This window comes from Mustela lutreola, chromosome 3 (assembly GCF_030435805.1).
Source record: "Mustela lutreola isolate mMusLut2 chromosome 3, mMusLut2.pri, whole genome shotgun sequence".
Classification (NCBI taxonomy): Eukaryota; Metazoa; Chordata; class Mammalia; order Carnivora; family Mustelidae; genus Mustela; species Mustela lutreola.
The window spans coordinates 137,504,463-137,530,953 of NC_081292.1; the positions used below are offsets into that span (position 1 = coordinate 137,504,463).

Sequence of the window (26,491 nt, forward strand, 5' to 3'; positions counted from 1 at the left end):
CATAGTTATGTGGATGTTCAAATAGCTTGAAAAAGTGGCTATGTGTACTTACAGTAAAATAGTCATTAAAATATAATAGGTAGTAATCACGATACACACATATACAGAAGGGATAGTGGAAGGAAGACAGAATAGGCCTAATTCAAGCCCCAAATAATATAAATCAATTTGATTAGATTCAGGATTCAGCTGTTTTCATTTGCTTGCGAGTATCCAGACTCTCATGTAACAAAAAAAAACCCAAAACAAACAACAACAAAAAAAACCCAAACCAAAACAAAAAACCCAAAACCAAAAATCACTAAAAGTTTTTAATAACGTCCTTTTGTGTGAACAGCACTGTGCAATCTTCAACCACGCAGAGAAAGCACGGGGAGTCATTTCTTTCTTTTTTTTTTTTTTTTTAAAGATTTTATTTATTTATTTGACAGAGAGAAATCACAAGTAGATGGAGAGGCAGGCAGAGAGAGAGAGAGGGAAGCAGGCTCCCTGCTGAGCAGAGAGCCCGATGCGGGACTCGATCCCAGGACCCTGAGATCATGACCTGAGCCGAAGGCAGCGGCTTAACCCACTGAGCCACCCAGGCGCCCCGGGGAGTCATTTCTGCAAGTGGCTAGCAATACCCGAGGCGACTCATCATCTACCGTCGCTATCCGATCCCCACCTAAGGTGGTGCATCCCAGGCAAACGCAATTACGACTAACAACACAGGTGTAGAGAAACAGCATTTTATTGGAGCCTACAGAAAAGCCTTCATTCACACCTAACGGGCATTGCTTGCCCAGCGTCCAGCCGCGACGAAAGCCTAGAGACAATGGAAACCACCCGGACGGAAAGGAGTTGGGCGTGGGGTGGGGAGTCCCCGGACATCCTTGCGAGCTCCTCAAGGCAGGACTCAGACCGGCAGAGCCCACTGCAGTCCCCCAGGGCGGATATACCGCAAGTCCCAAGCTTCGGGGCCAGGTCCAGGGACTTTCCGTAGCAATTTTGCATTTAGAATCCTGAAATCTTTCGCTTAAAGTGACGCAGCCCTGATCCCTAGCCTCCCTCAGCCCCAGCTCGGAAAAAGAAGCTGAGCCTCAGGCCTCGCCCACCGTGAGGCTTGCCTCCGAAAATTTTAGCCGCCTCTCCCGGACGGAAACCGCCTCCATTTACCGAGGCCATAAACTTGCGGCCACACCTAGGCGGTGGTAGGCGGGTAAGCGCTTGGAATCCGCCGGACGGAATCTGGGAACCCGCGGGAGCCGGAGGAGCCGGGCCGGGGAAGAGTGGCGGAGTCTAGAGGGGAGGGGGCAGGGCCGGGCGCCCAGGAGACTGGAGAGCCGGTAGGCGGGGCTCAGCTTGGAGTCGGCCCGCAGCCCGGGCAGCGAGGGGGCGTGGCCGGCACTGCTGCACCCAAACTCCGCCCCCGCCCGTCCCCCTCGCAAGAGGGACGCAAGCCGGGAGGAAAGGGGGAGTCCAGGAGGCGGCGGCGGCGGCGCTGGAGCGCTCCTCTCGGGGACCGGCTGACCCGGGGAGCGAGGACATCGCTCCGCACCGCTCTTCCGTCTGCCGCCAAGCCGTCCCTTCTCGCTATGTCCCAGAGCAGGCATCGCGCCGCGGCCCCGCCGCTGGAGCGCGAGGACAGCGGGACCTTCAGGTCAGCGCCCGAATAGTAGGGGCCGAGCCGGGCAGGGCCGGGAGTGGTGGGCGCGAGAGGCGGGGCGGAGGAGCCCGCTTTCCAGCGGCATTCTGGGTAAAGCCCCTTCCCGTCGCCCTCGCCCCAGCGGCTGCGGGCGGACCCGGGGGCACTCGGCTCCGCCCTCCCGGCCGCGCGCGGGCTGGGGTCTGCGGCCTGGCCCCGCCCCTCTTGCGGCCCCAGGCTGCGCGCGGGGTGGGCGGAGGTGGCGCGCCGCCGCCACCCGGGAGACCGGTTCTGTGGGTTTGGTCCTGAGAGATTGCAGCGCCCGAGACTTCGGGGACTTTCTCCCACCCGCTTTCAAGTTATCGCCCCAAAGCCCTCTTTCACCCTGCCGGTTGCCCGCCGCAGCGGGGCCCGGAGACTGGTGCGATTCGCCATCTCTGGCGCTGACGGCAGGGGAGATTCGGCGCCTCCCGCGTCAGTGTTGGTGGCAGTCAGAGCTAGCTTCTGTATGCTTCTGCTTCCCTACCCGCTTTGGCATGCAAAGCGCACCTTTTTCTGGTTTTTGCAGTTTGGGGAAGATGATAACAGCTAAGCCAGGGAAAACACCAATTCAGGTATTACACGAATACGGCATGAAGACCAAGAACATCCCGGTTTATGAATGTGAAAGATCGGATGTGCAAATACACGTACCCACTTTCACCTTCAGAGTAACCGTTGGTGACATAACCTGCACAGGTCTGTATGCACAGTTAACCCCATGCGCGTGTGGGTTGTCCGGCAAGACTTGGTATTGCTTTTCAGTTCGGAAAAGTGCCCTTTTTACCAGGGACGGCTGTGAGGAGTAGGCTCTTGAAACTGCGACCTCTCATCTCAGGTCATGGGGACTTTCCAGCTCCATCTGATTCTCTCCCTAATTTTCTCTTCTCCAGATACCAAGAAAAGCTCAGAAACATGCCCTAGGATCCTCCTAGGGTTCTTTAAGAATTAGGGAGACGCAGGAAAGGTTTTTGGAGCAACCATAGCTGGATCAGTAGGTGCTGACAAGTTTCATAGATTATAGAAGATGCCAAGAGACATGTGCACAGAATTTTCTGAGCCTCACCCCTGTTTGGTGATTCATCTGGCACTTGGGGCCCATTGTGCCACACTTGTTTGTGTATCCAAGTGAGGAAGACAGCTCAAATACTATATTTCATAGCAAATACCATATTTCATAGCACCTAGCACCATCTAGTTCCTAACACTTTTTACAGGTTTTAGTAAGATGTAATCTCCTTTTTTATACATGAGAAAACAGGTTAACATGCCCAAAGACACGTAACAATGAAGTTTCAGAGCTCAGACTCCCCTTATGGTTTGTGAGCTTGAACGAATGATAACTAAATTTGCCATTTGTAAATGCAGGCATAAAAAATAATACTACATTTAATTCTGAAGAATGCCAAGAAAACAATTCAGCAGGAAGGCTGGAGTTGCATCATTTCCTCATCTAAAGACATCATTTGTTTAGATCCCTGAAAATCTGGATTCCACTATTTTCTTTGAAACAACTTTAATTTTGAGGCTTTATATGAGGCAGGTGGATTGTAGGTGCTAGCTGGAAGTTTCCTCATAATGAACCATGGAATCGTTGCCTTACTCCTTAACAGGTCTATTTTTAAATACTCAGTGAACATTTAAGTAAAGAGTCTTTTCCCCTTCAGTGTGTTTTTGGGCCCAGGGATTAACAACCTAGGGCAACCAACCATTCCTCTTAGGCCCCTGCTCTCCTCCCACTGCCCTGTCTTTCTGTGCAAGTTTATGCCTCTCCATTGGATCAAGTGCTCTCTAAGGCTGAACATCCTGAAATTTCTGTCTTCATTCAGCCCAGGTCTGGTTGTGGAACAGTCTATCAACCTGTGCTTGCTATGCCTCTTCACTTGGATGACCCAAAGGCATCTCAGTCTCACCTTGTCCGAGACTGAGACCATCTCTTTTCCCTTAAGACTGTTCTCCCTTCATTGCCTCACTCACTAAAGGCGCCACCGTCACCCATTTGCTCACAGTGGAAAGTTGAGTTTCATTTTCGTGACTCCTTCCTCTCGCTCTCCATCCGCCTCTTGCCCACTCTTCCACCAAGTCTTACTTCTTTTTTTTTTTTTTTTTTTTTTTTTAAAGATTTTATTTATTTATTTGTCAGAGAGAGAGAGAGTGAGAGCGAGCACAGGCAGACAGAGTGGAAGGCAGAGGCAGAGGGAGAAGCAGGTTCCCTGCGGAGCAAGGAGCCCGATGTGGGACTCGATCCCAGGACGCTGGGATCATGACCTGAGCCAAAGGCAGCTGCTTAACCAACTGAGCCACCCAGGCGTCCCCCAAGTCTTACTTCTTAAGCAGCTCTGGCATCTCCCTGCTTCCCGCTGCTGCAGTCTGGACCGCCGTTGTCTCGCATGTGGACCACAGCTGTCACCTTGCTGCTGCTCTCTCAGCTTCTAGTCCCAGGCTGTCCATTCTCATATGACACTGGCTCTTTAGATCTGTTTGTGTGCTTCTTGCTCCTAAAATTCGTTCAAAGGTGTGCCCATCACCCTCTGGTTAAATACAGATTTCTTAATATGACTTAATGGCCTTGCTTCTTGAAATGTGATCATCAGCAGCATTACCATCACCTGGGCCCTTGCTGCAAATGCTCTGGAATATCAAACCCCATGCTAGACCTGTGGGATCAGAGTATACATTTGAACAGAATTCCCAGGCAATTCCTATGCACATTCAAGTTTGAGAAGCACAAATTTAGAAGACTGCTCTTTGACCTCTCTTCCTACTGTCCCAGCCCTATGGTCTTTTATCTCAAAACCCGTTTCCTTAAGCTCTTATCTCCCCAGCTGCTCTGAGCTCTTGAGAACACCATGCTCCCCATTACCTCCAGGCCCCAGCAGGTGTTCTTTTCTCCACCCTGAATGCTCTTCCTAACCCCCTCGCCCCAGCTCTCTTCACCTTACTAGCTTTTACTAGTCTTTTATGTCTTCGTTCAACTATCTCTTCCTTCCTGTAACCTTTCTGAATCCTTACCAAGAGGAGGGGAGCTGCCCCTTTTGCGTGGTTCCCCCTCCAGTCTGCGCTTTGGCTGTAACACCTACGACTGTATTTCAGAGGCCTCTTCACAGAAAAAATCCTGCACTGGGCTGTGTGCTCCTTAAGGGCTGGGATTCTGGCTCACACTCTCTGATATCTCTTAAGTCCTTAGGTTAGTAGATAAAGATGTATGGTTTGTGTGTCCTCTGACATTTGAGGGTCACGGTTGAAATTCATTCCATATCCTGTTTCTTTCCTCCACACCAGAGAAATGGACATCAGTATTCTGGTACCACTTATGAAAGGTTCTCAGCACCTAGCTTGAACTCAGAAGGGCAAGAGATTCAATTTACCATTTAACAGGTGTGATGGCTTACTGAAATTAGGCTGCAGTTTCAGTAATGAGTCAGGCCCAGTCCCCGACACCCTGTTAGCTATGAAGGTAAGGGATATAGATTGTGTGAAAGACACATGGCATAATCTCTCACGTTCCCTGTAGAAGCCTTCTCCCAATGTACCCAACATGTAGCCAGGATTGCTTAGCCAAACAGAGTTAAACTCAGTTTAGGATGGACTATTGAAATAAGATTGTGCACATTTTGCTGTCAAACAGTGTTGATATAAGTGGCTCCCTTGAAGGAGACTTCTTGCCAAAGAAGAGTTTGCTCTCTCTCCAGGAATAAGGAAGAGTAAAGTACTAAGTTGCATTTTTTCAAAAAGTGTGACCTGGTCTACTTTATTACCATTGTCTGTAATAAACAACCGTACACAAGAATTTTTGCATATAGGTGTACATAGAATTAGATACATAAAACTTAAAATCACAGGTTTTTAATGTATGAATTTCATGTAGAGACTTGTTACAATACGTAGTATATTTTTTTATTACCCTTGTGTATGTATGTATGTATAGAAACACATAGTGACTTTGCTTTGTATTATGCAAATGTCTATGCAAGCCTCACACTTTCACAGCATATAAAGACATTTCTTTTTTCCTAACCTTAATTCAGGTGAAGGTACAAGTAAGAAGCTGGCGAAACATAGAGCTGCAGAGGCTGCCATAAACATTTTGAAAGCCAATGCAAGTATTTGGTGAGCTAAATTTCTTTGTATTCTGCAGCTCAAAAATATCATGGCTGAGGTAAGATTATAAGTTTGAACAAGCTCACAAAAGCAACAAAGTGAACAGTTGTTAGTATTCGCTCTAAAATTCTATTTCCTTGAGAAAACCGGTCGGTCATCCGTTAAAGATGACTTTATCCTTAAGAAATTCAATCCAGCAATTAAGTGTTAAATGAAAGCTCTCAGGAATGAGGCTTTTTTTCTCCCCTCAGTGGGTTGCAACAGTAAAGAACCCCAGTTTTTCTGGAAGATATCTTACTGTGTTAAGACTGTAATAATATCTACACTACATAAAATAAGTTGTGAAGTGCAAAAAGGTCAGTGGAAAGTACTCTTCAGAAGATTCTAATTTGGAAGGCGACAAAGTGATTTCTTTTTATTATAGAATGTATACCAAATATAAGAAGATGTTAAGTGCCATTAAGTGGGATGTTAACCCTTGATGAGATTTTATTCCAAAATAAATTTGTTGTCACTTTAGGTGCTTTTGGAAAATATTGGTCCTGGAGCTTCTCATGTATCGTAGAGTGAGGTCCTGTGGTTTCTAATGGACACAGTCTGGAGCATCCTGAGCCTTTAAATTCTTCTCTTCTCATGCACTCAGTTATTCCTGGAGTGTAGTCTGGTGCCTGCTCAGCGTTGAAAGCAGAGGTCCACGGGAATTGAGAAGGGGTTTTCCTCTAGCTTCAAAACTTTTGGTCTAGCATGTACTTAGGTTCTCATGCGGTGCTTCTCCCCTTCCCAAGCCCTTCCAAAGCATTTGAGTAGCTTGGAATGAAGCATTGACAAGCTTTAGATCTCCCAAAACAATGCTTAAGTCTTTGGGGTCATACATTATAGCTGATTTATGCTGGCTTTGAAGATATGCCCAGCGACATGGCAGGTGTCAGATTCTCCCCCTTGCCAGTGATAACCATGCTATTTCTGTGCTGCCCAAAGGTCAACCCAAAGTGTTAAGTATATCTGTAGAAATGAACATATGGAGTGTCCTTTCTGCACAGGGACACTTCACTTTGTCAGCAAAAAAAGGCTAACAAACTTTACTATATATTTGTGCTTCTTGACAGATAAGATGGGAATTACTAAGCTGTAATCAGGCCTAAAGTGGCCTGATTTAATACAGAGACTTTCTCACTTCTCCATCACAATTATTTGGGTAGCTTCGGCGTGCAGCATAGTAAGTGACTATTCCTGTCTCATCAGCCTATGTAAAGCTTGAGATTCTGGCAGTGAAAAAGCAACCTGATGAAGTGGCAATAACTAAACCGCTTTTGTCATAGAAAAGTGACTCCTCAGTCACCTGGGAGGTAGTAACCTTGAATGTAGCTTTACTCGGGGCTAGAAACTCATCGCCTAAATAATGAGTAATTTCAAACGAGTTAGAAGACACTGTTCTCTTTTTCCCCAACCATAGTCCCCACGTGCTAAAACCAGGTACATGTAGGCCATCTACTTGATGCAGGGTACATACCAATCTCAGGAGGGTTGTTCTAGCATGGAGCAGATGATAGATCAGATGGATTTTTCTCCCATAATTATTTTAGTGGAAAAACAGCATTATGATCTGTATCTTGCACAATACCAGGCTAAATTTCCTGTCCGATCACTAGTCTTTCCCTTTTTGTGTAGCTGGGACAGTACTATGGTTTATTTAAACATTTTTATTGAGCACCTACTATATGCACAGTCCTGTGAGGCTGATGGAGGTAAGTAGTTCATAGGCTCTGTCATCAGGGATTTCACATCTGAACAAGGAGCGACGTGGTGAGGGATGGACAAATTATATGTATTTGTAAGAGTGTAGAATTTATGGTAAAATAATTTGCCTAAGAAAGGGTCAACCTAAACCTTAATAATGGTTCAAAGGAGGGAGAAATTATGCTCCATTATGTTTCATAATAATATAGGTTTCTAAGAGGAAGTGGCATTTGAGATATACCTTGGTTAGTGGATAGATCACATGCTCATAGATGAGGTGGGAGAGAAGGGCATCCCATGGAGAACAGCAGGGGCATGGAGGATGAAATAAGAAATGCTTGTCATTTACTTAATAGTTTGGGGGAAATTATTTTGTTTTATAACATTAAAAAAAAAAATGTTCAGCTTTGCAGTTCCTGACCCCTTAATGCCTGACCCTTCTAAGCAACCAAAGAATCAGCTTAACCCTATTGGTTCATTACAGGTAAGTCAGAGGGTTTTTCCTTACATAACACTTTGTCTATTGAAGAAAGATGTCATAAATTGATCATATGACAAGGGCTGAAACAAGGAATAAATCTTTCAAAGATAAGATGGTATAATATTTTGTTTTTCCGGTTATGATCACTAGATATTACAGCACATACTTGCAATTATTTTCCTATTTATTTATGTTTTGGATTTTCTTCCATATACAGTATCTGCCTTTGTTTTGTGGAATTCTCATTTGAGATCAACAGGACCCCAGTGCACATGGGTAGAGTGTTTTATACTCTAAGCATATTTCATGCCACTGTTGTGACAAACCTCTTTCTACTTCTGTTAATACAGAAGATTTTATAAAGAATCCAGATCTGGCAACCTACCTCAAGAGAGGGGAAGTAGTCTATTTGCTTATTCTACCAAAAAAAAAAAAAAAAAAAAAATTCAGCTTTGAATTTCTGCACGCAGAATATCCTTCTTGCAGATTTATCCATGTGCTCTGTTGGACAGCTCCCCTCCCCGTTATCCAGCCCATCTTTTGGTCCCTTTCTTGCTGTCTTTTTCTTTAGTTTTCTTCACCTGCTCTTTCCTCAGCTCTGTCCAAGTCTGTTTGTTTGCTGCCTTTGCGCATCTGCTCTTGTTCCAGTGCGGTAGTTAGCCAGCTGTGGGGAGGAAGTCTGTAACTAGGAGGGAGAGGCATTGGAACTGCTGACAGTGAGACCTGTAGATGTTCCCCAGGAGGGCCATAGTAGCTTCTCTTTCTCTTTGAGCTCTTTGATATTTGCTTGCTATGGCTTAATAGGGGAACACCATTCCTATCCTAGCAGCAAACTGCTTCAGTTGTGGTATTGTGGGCTTGCAAGATATAAAATGCAGGAATATTTATGGGGTGTATAAAGTCTTCCCCCGTTTTTCCATTGCAAAATATCATTATTCTTTTCAAACATATAAAAAGAGATGGGATCAAAATCATGAAAGTATCATGTATGTGATTAAGCCATTGCATAGTAAAAATTACTACTACAGCCTCATCTCGATTTTCTAGGAGTTGGCTATTCATCATGGCTGGAGACTTCCTGAATATACCCTTTCCCAAGAGGGAGGACCTGCGCATAAGAGAGAATATACCACAATTTGTAGGCTAGAGTCGTTTATGGAAACTGGTAGGTATTTCTTTTACTCTTATACAACTGAAGACGTTTGAAATATTTTCAGATGATGAATGACCATAGAAAGTTCTGTTGTGATTTTCTTTCAAATATTTCTGTGGGGGGAAAAATTGATACACTCCTATTCCACTGTCTCTTTCTGCAGTTGAATTTAAGTATAAATATTTGGCTTAAGAATACTTATGCTTCTTAATATGATATTTTTAAAAATCCTGGAGAAGCTCATTTATGGAAATAATTGACTTTACATACTTTGTGTTGATGTGTTAGAATCATTTTAGAAAAAAGCAATGTAAATCTCTTGGAAGTTTCAACAGCTGTTCGAGAAAATTGGAGGACTAGAAGACGATCACATTTGAAAATAAGATGATTAATAAGAGGCTAGATGGCAAAAAATAGCGTGAGCTAAAAATAAAGTAGAAATTATCCCTTTGAATGATAGCAACTTCCTTGTTATAAGGGCCAGAAATAATGGGGGGAAAGTCACTTAATAGAGTACTAAGTGAGGGTCCCTATTGTAACGTCTCACCGTGTTTCTATCATTCTTAAAATGGCATGAAATGGAATTGACTAGGTATCTGTTTCAAGTAATGAACAACCGTTTGCCCAATGCAAAAAGCATTGGACTGCAAGTGGGAACCCCAACTTCCATTCTTTTTTTAAAAGATTTTATTTATTTATTTGAGAGAGCATGCACAGCGGTTGGGGAGGGGTAGAGGGTGAGGGAGAATCAGGCTCCCCAACTGATCAAGGAGCCCGACATGGATCTCCAACCCAGGATCCTGGGAATCATGACCTGAGTCAATGCAGGTAGATGCTTAAACCACCGAGCTACCCAGGCACCCCACCTTGTGTCCTTTCTTGATGCACCTTGATTTGCGAGAGTTGGCAAATTACTTAATCTCTCTAGGCCTCAGTTTTTAAATCTGTAAAACAAAAAGCATGACAGGAGATGCTACTTATGGTATCTTTCAATTGCAGTATCTCCTGTGCCCTTCTTATTCATGTTAAAGAAAAATTCCACATGTTTGTCAGTTTGTAGAAGATGGTAAGTCAGAAGTAACCTTAAGAGATAAGAGCTATAATTCAGGTGTACCTTGATAAATTTGAATACTTGGTCAGAATTAAACCAAGTATGATTCATTAAAGCTAGGCCATAGGGAAATATAACTGTTAAAAACAGAAAGTGTAACTATTAAAGAAAAAATGTCAAAGAAATGCCTTCAGAAATGTAAGAATTGATAGTTGTATTGAGGCGCCTGGGTGGCACAGTTGGTTAAGCACCCGACTCTGGGTGTTGGCTCAGGTCGTGATATCAGAGTTGTAAGATTGAGCCCTGTATGGGTCTCCTCTCTCAGCACGGAGTCTGGACTCTCCCTCCCTCTCTCCCGCCCCTCTCCCCCCACCCCTCACACTCGTGTGCATTCACTTTTTCTCTAAACTAAATAAATCTTTTTTAAAAAAGAACTAATAGTTGTATGAAGCACAATAAACAAAGATGTCAGCAAAAGAATAGTATAGTTCTCTGATCAAAAAAATAATACTTTATGGACACTAATTTCTTTTCTAAACCTACCATTTCTTTTTTTATTTAGGAAAGGGGGCATCAAAAAAGCAAGCCAAGAGAAACGCTGCTGAGAAATTTCTTGCCAAATTCAGTAATATTTCTCCAGAGAACCACATTTCTTTAGTAAGTAATGATCAAGATGCCTGTGATGACAATACGATTAAGCATCTCTTGCTGTAGGAAACTTGCCTAGATTCCTTGTTGTAGAGACACTTGAGAGTCATAATTTTTAAAAATCTCTTCACTGTTCAGATGTACACGACCCCAATTTTAGCTGTCACAAGGGTGACCAGGTAAGAGCACTTGGGAGTCAAGTTTAAAAATCACATGATGGGATCGAAAGATGATAAGCCAATATTGCCATTTTGTCTTCCCATTGACAATGCATTAATTCATTTATCCACTCAGCAGACATTTAGTGAGCTCGTACTGTGTGCCGAACTTTGTGCCAGCTTCTGTGCATCTGAATAAGACAGTCTCAGCCACTCGGGAGTTTGTAGCCCACTAAAAGAGAAAATAACCTGATGGACTAGTCCTTACAGAGAGGGCTTGGCAACCTAGAAGGATCCAGCCAAGACTGGGGATTTTAGGAGGACTTCTTGGAGGAGGTAATATCTAAGCCAAGACCTACAGGATGAGAACAGTAGGAAAGAATTCCAAAGAGAAAAAAGAGCACCTACACAGACCAGGAGTAAAATACTTTATGTCATCTGAGAATCCCAAGTAGTTTGGTTTGGCTAGAGCATAGAGTTGGAGGAGGGTGTCTCAAAAATGAGGCCAGAAGGCCTCTTTGGGATTAAATCTGGAAGGGACTACTATAGTCAAGAGATTGAACTTTATCCCGAGGGTGGAGTAAAAATGATATTTGGCAATCACTGATAAATTCTTCCTTAAAATTTAAGAATTTTAAGCTGGGAAGGACAGGATTAGAAGGGGAATCACTGGCTGCACTATGGTGAGAGAATGAGTCTTAGACTCAGAGACCTGTAGAATGTTTTACAAAAAATGGATGAGACATGTTGGTGGCCTGGACTAAGCTAGTGGCAGTCGACACGGTTAGTTTAAAAATTATTTAGAAAACTGGAGTGAGGAGGGCATGGCAGTTGATTGGGACTAAGGGGAAAGGAGAAAGTAAGCTAGATGGACAACCGAGTAGATGGTGGTACCATTCAGTAGTGTGGGGAGCACAGAAGACGAGTGGGACATGAGGGAGAGAAGATTCTGAGTTAATATCTGCAATGAGTTCATACCTATAGCGAGTAGGATATATTCAATCTGAAGTGTTTAGAGAATTAAGTAAAGACATGGAGTAGGCAGCTGGGCAAACAAATACAGAGTGTAAGAGATTGAGTTACCGGTGACATATTGTTTGAGATTATGATATTCTCCATCTCATGGTACATTATCTGAGGATTTATTAGGTGGGACATGAGAAGTGAGGACTATAGTAGTGTCCTAGATGATGAGAACAAAATAAGGGCTCATCCTGTAGGAAAAAAAATCGAAGACCGTACACAAAGTAAAAAAATTTTTGGTTTTACATTCTTAATAGAAAAACATTAAAGAGTGCATTCACTTGTTTTAAAATTGGATCAGAAAGGACACTGAAATCACAAAGCACAGATAAGTTTATAAGTGGTTTTATATGTGAATTCTGTTAAATATTCAAGGAAGAAATAATTTCCAATGCTATTTAAACTCTTCCAGGCAATACATATATACAGAGGGGAAGCTTTTAAATTTGTTTTTCAAAACTAACATAACACTAACACCAAAACCTGACAGTAGCAAATCCCAATGGAAAAAATTATGGATTAAGCTCCCTTATAGTGAAACACCTTAGTAAAATATCCAGTAGAACAGTAAAAGAATAATATACCAGAAAAAAGTTGCCCAACTTTTTTCTGGTATATTATTCTTTCAGGAACACAAGGATATTTCTTCTGCATTTCAGGAATGCAAGGCTGGGTCCTATAAATCTGTTACAATAATTAATCACCTTAATGGGTCAAAGGAGAAAAACAAGTCAATGGATGCCAAAAAGATATTTAGCAATCATTGATAAACTCTTTTAAAAATATCCCTATTGTTTTGAGAAACAGAACAGATGAACATAGGGGAAGGGGAGGAAAAGTAAAATCAGATGAAAGTAGAGAGGAGGGACACCTGGGTGGTTCAGTCCGTTAAGTATCTGCCTTCAGCTCAGGTATGATCCTGGGTCCTGGGATTGAGTACCCAATCTGGCTCCTAGCTCAGCATAGAGCATGCTGCTTCTGCCTGCTGCTCCCTCTGCCTGCTGCTCCCTCTGCCTGCTGCTCCTTCTGCCTGCCGCTCCCTCTACTCATGCACACGCCTGGACGTGGTCTCCCTCTGACAAACAAACAAACAAACAAAATCTTCTAAAAAAAGAAAATAGAGAGGAAGGCAAACCAAGTATCTGTGTCTAGATACTTAATTCTAGGACACAGGGTTACTGGAGGGGACATGGGTGAGGGGATGGGGTAACTGGGCGATGAGCATTAAAGAGGGCACATGGTATGAGCACTGGGAGTTCTATACAGCTGATGAATCACTAAATTCTACCCTTGAAACTAATAATACAATTAACTGAATTGGATTTAAATAAAAATTTAAAAACATATCCCTATTGTGACTCAAAAGATACCTCAAAAAAAAATCAAAATCACAGTTACATGTTTACATTAATTTCAGAAAAAAAGACACGGATATCCATGAATGCCATTTTAAAAATCTTGTTCTAGAAGTACCAATCAATGTAATTAGATAAAAACAATGAGGTTGAATATTTAAAAAGAAGAGATAAACATGATCATTAACTACAAATAATATGATTGTGTCCCTGTAAAGCCCTGTAAAAGAAAAATTTCTAGAATAAGAGAATTCATCAAGGTGATTGATCATAAAATTAATGTATAAAACCAATAGCTTTTTCATATTTAGGATTATGAAGGTAACCACTAGAATAATTAAAGAAGAGTGTTAAAAATTGCTTCTGGAAAGGGGGCTGAAGGTAGGGATGAAATGAGTTCAGGAGTGTTGCTTTTATAATTCTGTACTTTTTGACTTTTTGTGGTATGTGTTTTATTAACAAAATTTATGAAGATTGATAACATTGATCATTTTAAAGCAAAAGAGAAATCTGTCCTTAAAAAGTATACTAGGGGAAAAAAATCAGTAGTTTTCCTATTTATAAATATTAAAAGTTAGAATGAAAAAGATTTCAATAATAGGAAAGAGGAGAATGTGCTGGAGAATAAACTTAAAATGTGCAGACCCATGTGAAAAAGACTTCCAAACTCTACTGAGGGATTAACAGAAATTGAATTTATGTAAAGCTACCTATTTCCAGTAGGAAGACTCAATATTGTAAAATATATAAAAAGGCAATGTAGTCTCACTCTAAATCTACCAGAATTCATCTTGGATCACAATACAGCTTTACCAAGTTTATCCAGAGAAATAAACTCTCAAGAATAGCCAAGAAAACTGAAAAGGTAGAGTGGGACTCTACCTACCAGAGAATGAAACACACTATGAATCTCTAGTGCTGAAACGTGTATGGTACAGGGATAGAGGACAGAATAGAGAATCAAGGTGCAGACAATAATCCACATAGGAGTAGAGTATATGACAATAGTGAGACTTCAGATATGTGGGCAAAAGGATGGATGAGTCAATAAATGATGTAGAAATAACTTACAGCCACATTTGCAGTGGGGGGTGGAGGGGAGGATGTGTGCGGGGGCGCGGGGGTGTGAGTGTGGCGTATTTAGGCTGCTGCCTTACTCCTTATATCAAAACAAATTTTAGATGGATCAAAAATTTGAACCTAAGAATTGAAACCAAGTTTGAGAAAACACAGAAGAGCTTTGCTTTTTAAAATTCTTAGCATAGAGGAGATCTTTGTAATAGAACCTAAAACCTGGAAGATGTAAAGTAGTAAAAAACTGATAAATTTGACCCCATAAAATCTATTATACTGCAAAAAAGTTTAAAAATCTGTAAATAAAACCAAGAATAAGAACAAATTAATTTTTTAAAATTTTTAAAAAGATTTTATTTATTATTTATTTGACAGACAGAGATCATAAGTAGACAGAGAGGCAGGCAGAGAGAGAGGAAGGGAAGCAGGCTCCCTGCTGAGCAGAGAGCCTGATGTGGGGCTCGATCCCGGGACCCCGGGATCATGACCTGAGCCGAAGGCAGAGGCTTTAACCCACTGAGCCACCCAGGCACCCCAAGAACAAATTACTTTTAACACAGGTCTGTAATTGGACTATTTTCAGTACCACATAAAAAGCTCTTACACATCAATAAAAAAGATAACCCTGTAGGATACAAATGGGTAAAAAAATGATCAGCTTCACTCATGGAAATTAAAGAGATAACTATTTCCACCTTTTAGACTGATGAAACCTACAAAGATAGTCCTAGGTGTGGGCAAGGTGAGCTACAAAGAAGAGAGAGAGAGAGAGAGGGAGGAAGAAAGAAGTAAAAAATAAAATAAAAAGATTATGTGCGCTTGAATTTAGAATTATAGAAGATTATTGAAGAAATAGTTTTAATAGTAAGTACCTTTTGGGAGTGAAACATGTCTTCAGGAAGGAGTGGTAAGGAAAGAGACTATTCTTCATTATATACGTGTTCTAAATGAAATTACTCTATCAATGAATTAAAATTTTATATAAAAAAAAATTAAAGTTCCAACCAAGGAAAATGAAATTCTGCTTAGCAAATTTTGCAGATTATTAATTCTGTATACTGGCCATTCTTGTTATCTATTTTTTTGAAAATCCCTTAATCTTTGCCAGGCTCATTAATAAGACTATGGATAGGTTGCCCAACTTCAGAGGGCAGTAGTTTTTGTTTGTTTGTTTTGTGAGATTTTTTGGCATAATATATGAAGGCAATTTGAGAAAAATAAGCTAACATGGAAATGTAAAGCATTCTAAGAACAGAGGTGCAAAGGGAAGGATATAGGGGACAATAAGGAAAAGAGGAAGAGGAGAACGTTCTATTGGGTTCTGGGAAAAGGCTGGTAAGCACGTTATGATCTCCTGCCATTCATTTGAAAGACTTGTCCTTCTCAAACCTAACTTGTACAATGCACCTTTTCTACAGTTTTTTGCTTCCCAGCTGTCAGAGTGATTGGTTGGTATTCAATACAGGAAATCATAATGATAAAATTATTTTATATTTTAATTTGTAAATTGCTATTAGGCAGATTCAGTTATTAACAGTTTGGTTTATACTGCTCTTAAATATCTTCTACATCTTTTAAAAAATATTTTATACATCTAAATGTGGCCTCAGGAAATTTAACTGAGAGCCCTTTGTCCCATACGAAAGTATTTTTAAAAACTCCCAGTGTATTATTGCATGTGCTTTTTTCTCTGACGTCGTAGTGTTTGTTAAGTGTGTGCTTATTGGTGTTATCTCATTTAAAATGGGAAAGTTAACCAGATAGTATTCATTTAAACATGCTTTATAAGGTATTACATATGAGTGTCTAATAAATACTTGTAATTATATCATAGTGTTAGAAGTCAGTCTGATTTACGAGTTTTAATCTTCTTCTCTGTTTTTCAGACAAACGTAGTAGGCCATTCTTTAGGATGTACTTGGCATTCGTTGAGGAATTCTCCTGGTGAAAAGATCAACTTACTGAAAAGGAGCCTTCTCAGTATTCCAAATACAGATTACATCCAGCTGCTTAGTGAAATCGCCAAGGAACAAGGTTTTAATATAACATATTTGGATATAGGTAGGATTTTTTTTCTTTGGCTTACCTCAAAATCTGTTTTTAAAATGTATTTCAGAAACAAAGCCTATATTACAATTTATTTCATTGACCAGGGATACTGAAATGGCTCACATATATATTATATATATACACATCTTTCATACACATATGTTTAAACATATAAAATTAGCAGAGTTCTATTCATCACTGGTATGTCCCATTCTTATAAATAATAATAATAGCTAACATCTCTATAGATGTTATAATAATAGAGAACAGTAGGTAATAGTTATAGTTTTACTATAGCCAAGGCCCAGTTTTGAGGATATTACATATTTCAGCTCATTAAATTCTCAAACTAATCTGTGAAGTAGGTGGATTATCCTTATATATGAGGAGAGAAAGGAAGGCACAGAGAGGTTCAGAAACTTGCCTGAGATGACGTAGCTGGTTAGCGGTAGAATCCAATCAGGGGAAGAGCCCCTGCAGATCCAGCGTCCATTAAACTAGCTCTGATGGAGAGCTTGACGAATAAAAACCAGCCACATTTCTAGAACAAGCACTAAGTTGGTGGGGGCCAGACCCCTTCTCTCCACTTTGTCACTGTTGGCCAATTCAAGGAGATCAGTGGGCACAAACACTTTATAGCTTTCTTCCATCCCAGCAATCCACTTTTGTATGTCCTCACCCTTAATCATTGAGGTAGACAGTTGTGGATAGATTAGAAAACAAGTCACATTGGATTTTAATTTACTTTATAAAGCTGGCAGACGTGTGTTTGGTGTCTTGATTTTAACTGATGACATCAGTGTAATTTGTGGAGAATTTGATATCTCTTGTTCTATCCTTGTGGGCTGTGAGGACCCAGCTTGAAGGAGCTGCCAGCTCTGGTGTTTAGTTGCTTAAAGAATTTTTAATTTTCTCTGCTACTTTGGGATTGAATGTGATAGATAAAGTGTAATGTCTTAATATATACTAAGAAAGATGTGGAAAGTGGGAGTTTAGTACAGACGCACGTGGTCAGAAGAGGTGGCTGATGGGAGACCATTCATTCAGTAAATATTTATTAAGTTACCCACACTGTTTTAGGTGTTTCAGACACAGAGATGAATAAGCTAGGTCAAGAATAGGACTATGGATGGTAGAATCTGGGAAAAGAAAAAAAGTTGAGATGGCTTTTGAGGTTATGAATTAATGATGCCTTTGAAATGCATCATACCAATTTTAAGAACTAAGTGGTTCTTCTAAATATAGAACAGCAGTCTAAACAGCACAGTCCACTAATTTAGCTAACTTCTATGCAGTTACCCACAAAAGAACCTAGACATCCTCCAAAAAATATACACAAATGGCCAACAGGCACACAGACAGATGCTCACTATCCTTAGTCATCTGCATAGGGAAATGCAGATCAAAACCACAATGAGGTACTAGTTCGTCCCCACTGCAATGACTGTGATGAAGAAAGTAGAAGATAACAAATGTCGGCAAAGATGTAGTGAAATTGTAGCCCTCCCACACTGCATGGAATATAAAATGGTTCAGCTGCTGTGGAAAACAGAAGTTTGCAGCTCTTCAGATGAGTTAACATGTGACCCAGCAACTCTACTGCCAGGTTTATACCCAGAAGAATTGTAAGCTGGTAGTCAAACACCTGTACACACCTGCTCACAGTAGTACTATTCACACTAGCCAAGAGATGGAAATAGCCCAAATGTCTATCTGCAGATGAATGGACAAATCAGTTGTGGTATACATGTGCAATTAAATATTCAGCCATGAAAAGAAATGAAGTTCTGAGACATGCTACCACATGGATTAACCTCAAAAACCTACTAAGTGAAAAGTGAGACACAAAAGGGTCACATTATATGATACCATTTAAATGAAATATCCAGGATAGCTTACTGCATAGATTGGTGGTTGTCAGGGGATTTGGGGGGAGGGGAGGTAGGGAGCAACTTCTCAAAGTGTATGATATTTCTTCGTGGGAAAGTAAAATGATGAGAATGTTTTGTAAGTAGTTAGAGATGGCAATTGCCCAACACTGTAAATGTACTAAATATTACTGCATAGTTACTTTAACATGGTTAATAGTATGTTACATGAATTTTACTTCAGTTTAAAAGGACAAAAAGGGTTCCTGGGTGGCTCACTCAGTGAGCATCTGCCTTCGGATCAGGCATGATCCCAGAGTCCGGGGATCAAGCCCCACATCAGGCTCCCAGCTTGGTAGGAAGCCTGCTTCTCCCTCTCTCACTGTGTCTCTGTCAAGTAAATAAGTAAAATCTTTAAAAATTAACTAATTAATTAATAATAAATAAAAAGAAATAAAAGCTCAGTGCCAGAACTAGAAAGCCTCTTCACACATTAAAACACCTCCACTGTATCTGAATGTTTCCCATTATATTGACTGTGGCTGAGATAACATTGAATTGTGGCCACTTTTTAAAAAATTGTAACTTACCTGTTTCTCTTTCCCCTGTGTCATCTAGCCATCCTTAGAGACAGTAATTCATCATTTGAGGAGAAGAACATTTGTTTCCTGAGTTTAGGTATTGTTTTTGAAACACCCTAACCCACATACACAGCATGCAGTGAGACTGTCGGCACAGATGTAGAAGGAAAGAACACAGAAGGCAAAAGAGAGGTCTTGCCCTGAGTCATTTATTTCTTGGTTCAGAGGTCTCTTGAAAATAACCGTAGATTTCATAGTGAAAAACACAATCTCTCTAATGCTCTAGCCAGTGGGTTTTTCCCCTCTAAAAAAAAGTTGGATATGGTTCAGTTCAGTTTGCAAACACTACTCAGCTAGCCACATTAGAATGGCCTTAGGAGCTTTAAAAAGAAAATGCAAGACTCTGGCACCTCCTCCCCCAACCCCGTGTTTCTGACTGAGCAAGCTGGAGTGAGGCCAAAGCACCTGCTCGCCTTTGAAGCTCCCTCAGGTGATTACCGAGCCCAGCTGTGTTTGAGAACTGCTAGGGTTGAGCTGTCTCATTTTGGTTTCCTGTTTGGAGAAGAATGATAAAGCTGAGGAGGAAGCGGAGTGGTATAGATTTAGACTGTAGTAAAGACTTGTTTTCATAAAGGATGGGCTTTCTGTACACTTGACATTGACAGTCATGTTCGAACGTGTCATTGCAGAAGAACTGAGCGCCAACGGACAGTATCAGTGTCTCGCCGAACTCTCCACCAGCCCCATCACGGTCTGTCATGGCTCTGGGATCTCCTGTGGCAACGCGCAGAGCGACGCAGCTCACAATGCCCTACAGTATTTAAAGATAATAGCAGAAAGAAAGTGAGCCTGAAGCAACTCCTGGAGCCCTCAGTAGCACAGAAGAACTCCCTCTGCGCCCCTCACCAAGTAAAATGTTTACTACATTTGAGTTGTGTGTTGTTTCTAAATCTCTACCTAGATTCCATCAACACTCCAGAATTAACGACCTCCTCGTAGTTCTTAAACTATTTTTAATGGCTTCAACTTTGTACTGTTATATTGTATTTATAAACTTTGTACCATAGGCAGAGTGTAGCACCCATGTTACAATGCCCCGTCCACACAGGGAAGAAAGTGCATGTTGTTGACAATGAGGATGACGAAGACAGCAAAGAAACAAAACTACTGCTAGCAACAGTCGTTCTTACTGGTGCTTAACCTCTTCTTTGCAAAAGGCTATGTACAGGGAATTTGAGGGAAGCCCCTTAGAGTTTGGAGGAATGTGCTGACAGACGTCCATTGAATGTCACTGTTGAATTTCAGGGAACATGATTGGTCTGCTGTGTATTTGAATCCGTGTAATAAAGAGCTGTTGTTGTAATGGGTTCTGCTCGTTTTGTGAAAGTGGTACCAACCCACTGTTACCGATCTACCGACCCTTCTCTGTAGCCATTCTTGGTAGTGACACGATGCGGATACTCTGTTACTTACCTATCTCTAGTATCCTTCTGAAAGTCCAAGTTGATAAAACACCCATGGCCTAAGCAAAAACTTACAAATATCTATGGGATGATAGATGTTCCATGTTCTTTCTCCAAGCAAATGTAACATCGTCTTTTTCTTTGACAACCTTTTACAGGAGTTGGTGGTTGAAAAAGCATTAGTAAATCACAAAAACAAAACTTCCCAGTGCACTTAATTCAGTTACAAGAATGTTTCCAACAAAGCAGTGAGTGAGTGAAAGGTTAGGAGATCAGCCTCAGGTGCAAAGTTTAATTTTGCCTTTTCTGTTTCCATCGATCATCAGTGGTCCCTCCGCCAGCTCCCGCGGATAGTGCTACTCTTGTGGATTCAGTGGAAGTCTCGGGCCTGTTTTCAGAAATCGGAAAGCTGCAGAGAGCAAGAGAGCTCCGAATTGATAAAGGCAGGTTTTGACTATCTCAAGTGTTAATCCAGCAGAATTCTATGACCAGTATTTTTCATACCAGAGTAGAATCCTTTAAGAATATGACATCATAAAGGAAAACTAATGGACATTACTTATCTAAAACTCTAAAAAGCACTTAGTTTCACATTATCAACTATATATGTCAATTAAACACGGAATTTAGGGTATTATTTTTGAGGAGGTTAAGGACTACACAGACTGGAAACATTGGGCATAAACAGGGTCGTACGTTATTGGACTGATCTTAGGTTTTCATGAATGCTCTGGACTAGAGAAAGGGCACAATGAACTCTAGAGATGCAGACTTCTGCACATTAAAATGCTGACTTCCCCATCATTGGGAAGATTTCATAAGGCACTGGAAGCAGAAGAGATCCAAGTGGGGCAAAGGACAATATAATTCAGTTCTCAACAGTACTGATGAAGTGAATATATCCATCTAGGGCACCCAGAAGTCCTACCCTGCCTACTGCCTGGGTATTCCCTGCTTCCAGATCTGGAGGAAACATGCATTTTTAAAGATACTGTTCAAATGTCCCCTTTGTAGGAACTTTCTAGGGCGTTAGCTACAGCAGCAGGTGATCTTTAATAGCATTTTGCTCCCCCCTTTTTTAAGGCTCTTAACCTATCAAATCGGTTTTACCTGTTTAACCACATTAGGTAAATTTTCCAAATAGGCTTTGAACAGGCAACTTGACCACTATCCTCCTTGTGGCATCAGTTCTAACCTGCAATAGGCATCAAGTGATGAATAAATGATAGAGATCACAACAGCCCAATATGATGATAATATGAATTCAATAAATTATGAACACAAATGTGCCCATGTTATAACAGGTTTCTGGGATACGGTGTTAACCGACATTACGTTACGAGAAAGATCCGTCTCCCGCTCTCAGGGAGTGCCTGGAGCCACCACGCAGCCTCCCCTCCAGTATTTGGCTTGTTTCCCCTGCCCTGGGAGTGCTGCTTGCTGGCACACCATCCCCAGCTGTCAGGTCTCTAATTCAGAGAATCCCCCCACTCAGCGTCACACTCCCTTCCCAGCAGCCTGCATTCAAAGAACGGTCCCTTGCCCCTTTGCGGACAATCTAAAAGGCCATCCAGCTTCAGAAGTCCCATTCCTACAGGGTCAGCTGAGGCCTTCTTGAGATTTTGTCATAGCCCATGTTCTCCCTCTGCCCAGGGGAGCTTCCTTTCCTTCCACCTGTGGCAATCCCAAGAGCACTCCCTGATAAAGGGCTTACCCACCAATCTCTATCCTAGAGTCTACTTTCCAGGGAACCCAACCTAGAACACTTGTATCAGATATAATACAAAAAGCAGATATTAGACCTAGACCTGGATTTTGGAGCTGGTTCTTCTGCTACTTGGCTTGCAGGATGAGACAACCACCCTCCTTCACTGGTGGTAGGTGGGTCACAGATATCCCCTCGCACACATGACCGGTGGTGAACTGGGATGGATGCCAGTGATGGGCACAGTGTATCAAATAGTAGAGAAATAGGAAATGAAACAGTAACTAAGGACAACGGAAGTGGCGGTTACTGCTAAGCTCAATCGACATCTTGGAAAAAGATGACAAATGAAAGAGCGATTGATTGGGAATTAAATGAATTTTAAGAGGCAGCAAAACTAAGGGTGAGGACTTTGTAAGCATGGATCCCTGTGTCACCATACAATCCTATATCTATGGTGCCGACCCCGGCTATCAGCCCTGGGAAGTCATTTCAAAGGTGACAAGAATCACTTCATTCAGCAATGGTCGCATCTCCTTTTGGCAGGCTGAACCTGGGGAGCAGCAAACAAAGATCTGACCCTTCTGCTCTAATCTGGGACAATTCTAAAGGGCCATTCAGCTTCAGAGTTTCTCACGGGGTCAGCTGAGAATTTGGTTGAGACTATATTACAAGCCAACTCCTCTGTCCAATCTCCATTTCTTCCCATTCTTTCCATGGATGGTGATCCTAGAACCATTTGCTAAATAAACCTTCTGTTCCTGTCTCCTTGGAATCTTCCCCCTCAGGGGCCCAACTAAAGATGGAGAGTACAGCTTAGTGAGAAAAGATAATAGAAAAAAATCAGATTCATTCTGTAATTTACAAGCCACACACAATTACAACTCTGAAATACTCAAGTTTCTCTTTAGATGTATCTTTTACTGTTTATTAAAATCTCTAGAGAGAGCGCTGGTTGTGAATCTGTAGGCAGCTTTTTCTTTTGTGGGCCTCTGTGGGTGGTCTGCATATGTGCTCCTGCAAGAAAGCATATTTGCGTTTGGAAAAAATCCCTCCTGACATCTAAAAGCATATGTAGGAAATGAAATCTAAATTATCCTAAATTGAGGACAAAGCCCGCCATAAATAAGTCTACATCTAGAATCATAGTGTACTTCAAGGGCCAAAGAACAGTTAAAAATCATGAAGGCACCCATATTGTACTATGAGTTCTGAAAAGTATGGATTCCCAGCCCAAAAGCTCCCAAGTATTAGAACAAAGAAGCAGCTCTTAAGAGATGGAGAGAAAAATGAATTTATTTGGATGCATTAAAGTACAGCTTAACCTGAAAAATTGCAAACTTGTGGAAATTATTGAAGGTGTGGTCCACTCCATACATTTTATTAGCTTGACAACCTATTCAGAATTATTCACAGATAGGCAGTCATGATGGCTTTCTGGCCCCAGAAAAAGTGGATATCAAAAAAGGGAAGTTTGGGGGCGCCTGGGTGGCTCAGTGGGTTAAGCCGCTGCCTTCAGCTCAGGTCATGATCTCGGGGTCATGGGATCGAGTCCCACATGGGGCTCTCTGCTCGGCAGGGAGCCTGCTTCCTCCTCTCTCTCTCTGCCTGCCTCTCTGCCTACTTGTGATCTCTCTCTGTCAAATAAATAAAAATAAAATCTAAAAAAAAAAAAAAAGGGAAGTTTGGTTGAACTCATGGATACATAGACCAGTGGTTGGTGGTTGTCAGAGGTGGGGAGGGGGGTGAGTGTGGGTGAAGTGCATGAAGGGGGTCAGAAGTTACAAACTTCCAGTATAAAATAAATAAGTTACAGGGATGTAAGGTACAACATGGTGACTATAGTTAGGAATACTGTATTCTGTGTTTGAAAGTTCTTTTTTAGAGAGGAGATCTTAGAAGTTCTCATCTCAGGAAAAAATCTGTAACTATGTGTGATGATGGATATTATTAACTAGACTTATTATGATAATTTTGTGACATATACAAATACCAAATTATTATGCTATACCTTGAAAGGAACATAATATTATATGTTGATTATATCCCAAATTTTAAAAAGAGCAAAGGAAAAAAGAATGGGGAGTTTGGGCTTCTTGGAAGATAATAGTAAAGCAAGCCTTGCTTTAATCTATTTAACTTAGCATTTCCTGATTTCCTCATTTCCCTTTGTAATTGTTTTAAGGTTAGGATTTATCAAAAGGCTCATTTAGAAAGAACACGTGCAATGACTAGACAGGTGCTACTCAGTTAATCTGAACAGCGGTGGGGCCAGAGTCAATAGAAAGGAATATCTATTTGTTTGCTTATCTGGGTTTTTTTGGTCTGGGGCTAGAATGGAGTGGAAAGAGGACATCAACAAGCTAGCTCTCCTTCCTACATGAATCAGATGGAGTGCAAACCTGCAATGTGTCTATTGCATTTTGTGCTAGTTGATGTAACTGAAGTTTGGAAGAAATTTACATGTATCTGAGGGATTTAAAAAAAAAAAAAAGAGAGAGAAGACAGAGGCAAACCATTTCCTTTCTTAAAATTCGGCTCGGGTCATGATCCCAGCGTCGTGGGATCGAGTCCCGCATCGGGCTCCTTGCTCGGCAGGGAGCCTGCTTCTCCCTCTGCCTCTAGCCTGCCTCTCTGTCTGCCTGTGCTTGCGCTCTGTATCTCTCTCTCTCTCTCTCTAACAAATAAATAAAAATCTTTAAAAAAATTTTTAAATTCAGTTAATTACATATATTATTAGTTTCAGAGGTAGAATTTAGTGATTCATCAGTTGCACACAACACCCAGTGCTCATTTACATCCCGTGCCCTCCATAATGCCCGTCACCCAGTTACCGCACCCTCCCATCCTCCTCCCTTCCAGCAACCCTCAGTTTCCTGTAGTTAAGGGTCTCTTACGGTTTGTCTGGCTCTCTGATTTCATCTAATGTTATTTTCCTCCCCTTCCCCCATGATCCTCTGTTTTGCTTCTTGAATTCCATATGTGAGTGAAATCAAATCATATGGTAATTGTCTTTTTCTGATTGATTTATTTTGCTTAGCATAATATCCTCTAGTTCCATCCACGTTGTTTCAAATGGTAAGATTTCATTTTTTTTGACAGCTGAGTAATATCCCATCGTGTGTGTGTGTATATATATATATATATATATATATATATATATATACATACCACATCTTTATCCATTCATCTGTCTCAGCCCTTTCCATAGTTTGGCTATTGAGGACACTGCAGATATAAACATTGGGGTGCAGTCCCTTAGGATCACACTACATTTGTGTCCTTTGGGTAAATATTTAGTAGTGTAATATTTAGAAGTGCTGGGTCATAGGGTAGCTCTATTTTCAACTTTTTGAGGACCCTCCATGCTGTTTTCCAGAGTGGCTGCACCAGCTTGCATTCCCACCAACAGTGTAAGAGGGTTCCCCTTTCTCTGCATCTTTGCCAACATTTGTTGTTTCCTGAATTGTTCATTTTAGCCATTCTGACCTGTGTGAGGTGGTTTCTCACTGAGGTTTTGATTTGTATTTCCCTGATGCCGAGTGATGTTGAGCATCCTTTCCATGTGTCTGTTGGCCATCTGGAGGTCTTCTTTGGAGAAATGTCTGTTCATGTCTTCTGCAAACTGTTTTCAAATATACAGGCTAAAACCGAGGAAAAGCATGGACTTAAAGAGGTCTCATCATAATTTTTTATAAGATGGAAAATTAGAGCTCATTTAGGTGGTAGATTAAGAATTAAGAATTGGGGACACCTGGGTGCCTCAGTCATTGTGCGTCTTCCTTCGGCTCAGGTCATGATCCCAGGATCCTGGGATTGAGCCCTGCATTGGGTTCTCTGTTCAGCGGGGAAGCCTGCTTCTCCCTTTTCCACTTCTCCTGCTTGTGTTCCCCCTCTCACTGTGTCTCTGTCAAATCAATAAAATCTTTAAAAACAGTTAAGAATTAAGGGTTTTATTACAAATATTTGCATTCCTATTCAGGCATTTTTGCCTTTGCTCTGCTGCAATTGCCTTCATGGCCAGCTGGGGGTGTTACTGCACAGTATTTAGTGATTTGTAATTCAGAAATTGATAGGAGTCCCCATCCATGCCTGATTGCTTGGATTGTTTTGTTTGTTTTGCTTTATATTTCTAATGAATAAAGGTAGAATTTAATGGCAAAAGAAAGCAGACTAAGAATTTAATAATTTTGTTCATGCAAACAAACAGGTCTTAAGCAAATGCTCTCTTTTCATTTACTAATGGTGGGACAGTAATAAAGATCAGGGGTAATTAGGAATACAATTCATGGGGTGGTGCTAATGTCCTATTGACCAACTTCTGCTTTGAAGCTCTAGGCTTGATACAAATTTCTACTGAGCTTTGGGGTCTTTAAGAATA

At 41.4% G+C, this 26,491-nt stretch overlaps 1 protein-coding gene across 3 annotated transcripts; it reads left to right on the top strand.

Moving 5' to 3' along the window:
* The first annotated feature begins 1,403 nt into the window (after positions 1-1,403).
* Positions 1,404-20,305, top strand: PRKRA (protein activator of interferon induced protein kinase EIF2AK2). Of its 3 annotated transcripts, XM_059166925.1 has the most exons (8): positions 1,404-1,639; positions 2,193-2,362; positions 5,692-5,773; positions 7,907-7,985; positions 9,030-9,147; positions 10,749-10,843; positions 16,331-16,505; positions 19,632-20,305. In XM_059166925.1, exons 1-8 carry the CDS (start codon positions 1,575-1,577, stop codon positions 19,787-19,789), a joined length of 942 nt encoding a protein of 313 aa, XP_059022908.1. In that variant the 5' UTR covers positions 1,404-1,574; the 3' UTR covers positions 19,790-20,305. The 3 variants fall into 3 exon arrangements, with proteins under 3 accessions (XP_059022908.1, XP_059022909.1, XP_059022911.1); XM_059166926.1 differs by lacking the exon at positions 1,404-1,639 and having other exon boundaries at positions 2,224-2,362; positions 5,692-5,822; XM_059166928.1 differs by lacking the exons at positions 1,404-1,639; positions 2,193-2,362 and adding an exon at positions 6,871-6,980 and having other exon boundaries at positions 5,712-5,773.
* Positions 20,306-26,491: the final 6,186 nt, after the last annotated feature.

Bases quoted from the DNA above. Each gene is read 5' to 3' on its own strand.
- PRKRA (XM_059166925.1), top strand. From the start codon at position 1,575: ATGTCCCAGAGCAGGCATCGCGCCGCGGCCCCGCCGCTGGAGCGCGAG. The intron at 7,986-9,029 runs GTAAGTCAGAGG...TCGATTTTCTAG, and splicing joins ACCCTATTGGTTCATTACAG to GAGTTGGCTATTCATCATGG. The intron at 16,506-19,631 runs GTAGGATTTTTT...GTGTCATTGCAG, and splicing joins TATAACATATTTGGATATAG to AAGAACTGAGCGCCAACGGA.